The sequence below is a fragment of the Petaurus breviceps genome, unplaced genomic scaffold, assembly GCF_028583685.1.
Source record: "Petaurus breviceps papuanus isolate PSGF00001 unplaced genomic scaffold, PetGlider_PUasm1.0 90823, whole genome shotgun sequence".
Taxonomy (NCBI): domain Eukaryota; kingdom Metazoa; phylum Chordata; class Mammalia; order Diprotodontia; family Petauridae; genus Petaurus; species Petaurus breviceps.
Window position 1 is genome coordinate 9,191,819 of NW_027187352.1, and position 6,000 is coordinate 9,197,818.

The 6,000-nt window shown below is 48.0% G+C and overlaps 1 protein-coding gene across 1 annotated transcript in view; it reads right to left on the reverse strand.

The window, feature by feature from the left end:
- GAB2 (GRB2 associated binding protein 2) overlaps positions 1–6,000 on the reverse strand; it is a 260,187-nt gene that overhangs the window by 12,916 nt on the left and 241,271 nt on the right. The window contains exon 4 of the mRNA XM_069070942.1: positions 1,528–2,126. Within this exon, the coding sequence (XP_068927043.1) occupies positions 1,528–2,126 (599 nt within the window). The remainder of the gene's footprint in view (positions 1–1,527; positions 2,127–6,000) is intronic.

Below are 6,000 nucleotides of genomic sequence, written 5' to 3' on the forward strand. Positions count from 1 at the left end.
CTCATTTGACAGGTACTGATTGAGTGGCTGCCATTGAGAGGGCCTCGGTCTATTTTGGTTGATAGACTCGACAGTTCAGGGAGTCCTTGGTCAGGAGTCAAGAAACCTGGCTTCTAATTCCATTCCTTCCCCTGACTTGCTACATGATCTTGGACAAGTAATTTACACTCTCTAGCCTTCAGTTTCCCCATCTGTACGATCTATAAGGCAATAAAACTCATTCTGGTCCCATTATAAAGCTATTGTAAACATTAGATGAATTTTTTTTTTTTAGACCAAATCCAAGCCTCTGATTTCACCTGTTAAGGGAAAACAAAAGAAGAAAATCTTTTTACAGATCAACACCCAAGTTTAGCACAATTCCTGGTACATAGTAGGTCCTTAATGAATGTTTATTAAATTGAACTTACATTCTTGTAGGAACAAAGCTAGTATGTGTCAGAAATGGGACTTGAGCCCAGGTCTTCTAGGGCTGGTGCTCTATCCATTCTACTACACTGCTTCTCCTACCATGAGATAATGGTACCAAGGCCTGTTGGTGGGATGTGTCTGTCAAGCAAGTGTAGAGAGATGCTTCTCCCTAGAGGGCTGGTCATTGTTGGATGGACTTTTTCAGTCACATGATGGTATGGCCTGTGTGACCCTGAACAAGTCACTGTGCTGCCCAGCTGTGTCAGCTTCCTTATTACAAAATGACTGAGGCTGGACTAGATAATTCTTGGGTCCCTCCATGATTTAGATCTGTGATCCTCCGAGGCCATGACATACATTGGCGCAGAGTGTGCCTACATGGGAGAATCACAGGGTCTTTTGACATCCTCTATTAAATTATAAGCATCTTGAAGGCAAGGGATGTATCTTACTATCTTTGTAGAATAACAATAAGAGTGGATATGTTTGGGGAGATAGGGTGCTGCCCTTGGAGGTAGGACAACCTGGGCTCAAGCCCTGCCCCTGCCCCTGGGCCAATCCCTTAACTTCTAGGGGCACCAGGGCAATTCTCTGAGACTACAAGTTGTAGCCCAGGTACAGATCTGTATCAGGAGGGGGAGCTCTAGACAAACCTAACCAGTCACATTTCTAGAGGATTTTAATGTTTCTGAAGAGCTTTCTTCCTGACCATGCTGTGGGGCATTGTGGTTTTGAGTTTTATGGCTCCATTTCACAGATGGAAAGCCTGAGGCTTGGAAGACTGAAGGGATTTATCTAAGGTCCTGTGGGCTTTGACTGTAATGTTGAGCCAAGCTTCGTGGTCTCTCTGCACACAGTAGGTTCTTTATAAACACTGGCCAAATGGAATGGAGGAGTGAGGGGACAACAAAGAGAACTGCTCGATTCAGCATGTGGCCTCTCCTCCCCGTGCAGCCCCTCCACCTGAAGTGCCCCCGGCACATATGGCTCCATAAGGGGCTTGGTGGTTGAGGGGGTCATACCTGCAGACTTCAGGAATTCTGACTGTGTCTACTCTTCCTGGATCTGAGCCTTCCCCTTCCTCCCTCTGTCCCTCCAGAAAGGTTCGCTACTTACCTCGGTGGAGTCGACTGTTGTCCACCGCTGGGAGAGTGTTGCGTCGGGGGATGGTGGCAGCAACAGAGACTGCCCGGCCACTCTCTCCGTTCTGGGCCCGCTGCTGGGGACTGCCCCAGCGGGGTGTCTCTGCCTGACCCGGTTTGGGGGGCCGGGGTGGCGGAGCCCCCGAGGAGTCCCCAGAGGGTCCCACTGCCAGGGCATTGTGGTTCTTGTCCAGTGTGAACGTCCTGGGGATCTGGTAGGCAGAGAGTGGGGTTCCTGGGGCGTCCACGTTGTCCAGCAGGAGGTCCCCAAACTCCCTACACAGAGTGTTGTTGGGGGTCTTGAAGGTGTATACCTCATCATTGTCTGTCTCGGAGCCCGTGAGGCTGCCCTTGGTGTGGCTGGGAGGATGGGAGGCCAGGCTCTGCGGGAGGTCATAGGCACTGTCCCGGAACTCCGAGTTGTGCCGGCTGGGCTTGGGCAGGCTGTAGAAGCCGTGCACCTGGCCGCTGACGCCATTCATGCAGTGCCCATTCCCCTGGGCAAGTTTCTGCACAGCTGTGTCACTTCTCATGAAAAAGGAAGCCCTGGTGCCCTGGGAGAAACTGGCACTCCTGAGAGGGGAAGAGAGGGCACTTGGTTAGAGGTGGGAGGGGGAGGTGAAAAGACCACAAAATGGGCAAGCAGAACTCTTGGATCCCAGCTCTCTTACCATGTAGGATCTTGGGCAAGTCATAGCCTCAGCTAGCCTCAGTTTCCCCTCTGCTCATCTAGGGGCTGGGTGAGATGATCTCTCAAGTTTCCTCCAGCAATCCGTTCTTAGGCTTGAAGCGACATGGTGAAAAGCCACCACGAGACACAGAATGGCAGAGTGGACAGGGCACCAGACTTAAAGTCAGGAACACCTGAGTTCAAATCCTGCCTCAGACACTTAGTAGCTGTATGACCCTAGATAAATCACTTAACCTCAGTTCCCTTCTCTATAAAATGAGGGGGTCAGACTTGATGGTCTCTAAGACCCCTTCCAATTCTAAATCTATGGTCCTCAGATCCAGAGATTGGGGTTGGGGGAAAGGAAGAAAGCATCAAGGGAAACCATGGCCTTCTAGCCTCATCTCCAAATCATGTAAGCTCCAAGCAAACTGGAACATTTGCTATTATTCCCTGATCTTATTCTTCTTTCATGCAATCTCTCCCTCAAGCCTGGAATGCTCTCCTTCACTCCCTGCTAAAAGCCTTCAAGGCCATGTCCAGGTGCCCCTTCCTCCAGGAAGCCTGCTGTGACCACCACCCCTGCTGAGAATCACAGCCTTATATGATCTCTAGAGTTGGAAAGAATCTCCTAGGTCTTCTCGTCCAACCTGTCCATGAACATCCAACTGTCTACAGTATCCCCAAGAAATCATCCAGCCTCTACTTGAAAGTGACTAATGATGGGGGAATTCATGCTCTCTGGAGACAGCCTATAACACGCCTGGAGTGCCCTCCCTACCACAAAGATGGCCCCTCCCTCCAGCTGAGATGTGCTTCTCTACACATTTCACACGTGTATGGCCTCTCCCTCCTCCCCCTTTCGGAGGGCATTTTGCCCAACTCTCTCCTGATTTGTATTTGTGCATAAAAAAACCCCAACTGTCATTTATCTTTCAGTCAATGAGTCAACAAATATTTATATGTGCCAAGCACTGTACTAAGAGCTAGGAGCATAAAGAGAAAAACAGCCCTTATCCTCCATGAACTCAAGGGGAGAGACAAGATGCAAAAAATTCAGTGCCTCTTTGATACAGAGAGTAGATGAAGGTAATTTCAAAGGACAGAGAAGGGGATTAGCAATAAACAGGATCAGGGTGCGAGGTGGTACAGTGGGTAGAGCACTGGGCCTAGAGTGAGGAAGACCTTAGTTCAAATCTGGTCTCAGATACTTGTTTGTTGTGTGACCCTGGGCAAGTCACTTAACTTTGTCTGCCTCAGTTTCTTCATCTGTAAATGAGCTAGAGAAGGAAACGACAATCCACTCCAATATTTTTGCCAAGAAAACCCCAAATGGGGTCAGAAAGAGTCAGACACGGCAGAAATGACCCAACAACAAAAGGATCAGGGGAAAAATTTTTTAATTAGGAAAAACAAGGCTCAGGAAAGGCTTTCTGCAGAAGAAGGGATCTTGAGCTGAGTCCTGAAAGGAGACAGGGAAGCTGGGCGGTGGAGGTGAGGAGGCAGAGCATTCTGGGGATGGAGGGCGACCAGTGCCCAGTCACAAGGACACGAGAGGGAGTGCCACGTGCAAGCTACAGCAAACCAGGCAGCTGTCTTTGCCTCCTTGGGGCTGGCTAAAAGGCCTGTATGTTTAGAAGCTTCTTTGTCCATAGGGAATTGAATTCTAGGCTCTCAGAGCTGGAGGGACCATGGAAGGCATCTGTCCCAGCCATCCTGAGGGTGGCGATCCCCCTTTACAGCAGGGAATCATTTAGTTTCTTCTGTCCTGGCACCTCTCCCAAGGCAGGAAAGTGAGCAGCTGTGTCCCCAAGCTTTCCCCACTGCTGGACCTTCCAAATCCTAGACAGATGCACACAGATATAAATGTAGACACACACACACAGATATAAACACAGACACATACACACTAAGACACATAAAACATAAACACAAACTATGAAGATATAGGGTAAGGTAATTAGAAGTACACACACACACACTCACACTCACACTCACACAGAGCTACCCAGCTTGTCCTGGAGTGGAAGCTGCATTGTTAGGCTATGGTTCTCTACATCTAGCCTGGACCATGCAGGATTTGTGGTTAGAGAAGTAGACTTGGAGTCAGCTGGGATGACCCAGGTTCACCTACCTCCTTAGACCCTTTCTGGATGTGTGACCCTGGGCAAGTCACTTTAACCACTGCCAGGCCTCAGTTCCTTCATCTGTAAAATGGGAATAATAACAGTCCCTACCTCACAGAGTTGTTATGAGCTGTTAAGAGTAGATAATATTTACAAAGTTCTTCACAAATCTTACAGTGCTCTATGAATGTGAGCTATTATTAATAGAACTAAAGTGTCTAATGAACTATTTTATGTTTTTAGAAAAGACTAGCATTTTTTCCCTAGAAAACCCCACAAGCTAATTTGGGATTTGCCCATTCAGATGACCTGGAGTAGGCTTCCTCATGAATCACTGCAGAAATCAGTACTTTTTCTGCTTCTGGCCTGGTGGGCCTAGGAGTGCTCCAACCACATTACTAAGCAGTGAATTAGAGCTGTCTAGTTAACCAGAAGTAGTGAATAAAACAAGATCTTTTACATCAGTGCTCTGAAAGTACATGAAGACAAGACCGTCTGTTTCTCCCTTTCTCCCTCTCTCTGTTTCTGTTCCCCCCCCACCCCCGCCCCACAACACAGACACACCCTCCCACACATCCCAAAACACCTGCAGGTCTGCCATGAAGAAAAGACATGGCCTTATTCTGCTGGGTCCCAGAAGGGAATGATGCAAAGGTAGATTTGGCTCAATAAAAGAGTAAAAATGTGTTCATCATTATTGCTGACCAAAGGGGGAATGGGTAGATGGAAAGCCTTAATAGAAGCTAGAGGACCTTTAATAGAAGCTGGGGAAGATGAAGAAAAAACTCATTCTCTTTTCAGGTGTAGTTTGGCCTGGATGACTCTGGAGGTCTTGGCAATATTTTTGGGTTCACACACACACACACACACACATACACGCACACACAAAATGAGACAAACTTGTGGTCAGCGACACATGGGACATGCACATTCACACAGAGACATAAACACGTACAGACACACAGAGATGAACAGACACATAGAGGCAGACATACACAAACCCACATAAACACACACATAGAGGTATGTAGGTCAATCCACCCACAGCTCACTTATATGAGCAGGCTAGCATTTTCCCAAATGGTCCCAAATGGTGTTCCCAGGTTGCTATTTGGACAATCACTTGGTTAAACTTATTGACTTAGGGAAAAGCTCCTGCAGATGGAAAGGAGTGGGTGGGTGGAGAGTGTCTGGCTCCCGTCACTGACAGCAGGGATAGTATTCTCCCTGGCGACAGAGACACACCCAGGACACTAAGAACACAGAGAATGGCGGCACTTGGCAAGTCCTCTTTGCCCTTGGATGGAAAAGCAAGAACAACCAAGCAGCCCAATAAAATACCCCCAGAATGACAGATATATGGAGTATTATTAAACATTCACTCTGTCCTAAGCCCTGCATTAAGTTCTGGGGATACAAATCCAATCAAGCATGCAGGACAGCTAGAAAAAAGGAAAGGCATGTTTTGGAAATGATTGTTACCCCTCCCCTCAACTTGCAAATCCAATGAATGGACCAAAAAGGTTAGCTTGAATACCCTGTAAAGGGTGGTGGAGGGCTAAGGAGGGAAGAAGGAAAAAAGGGAGGGAGGGAGGGAGGCAGATGAGAGAGAGAGAGAGAGAGAGAGAGAGAGAGAGAGAGAGAGAGAGAG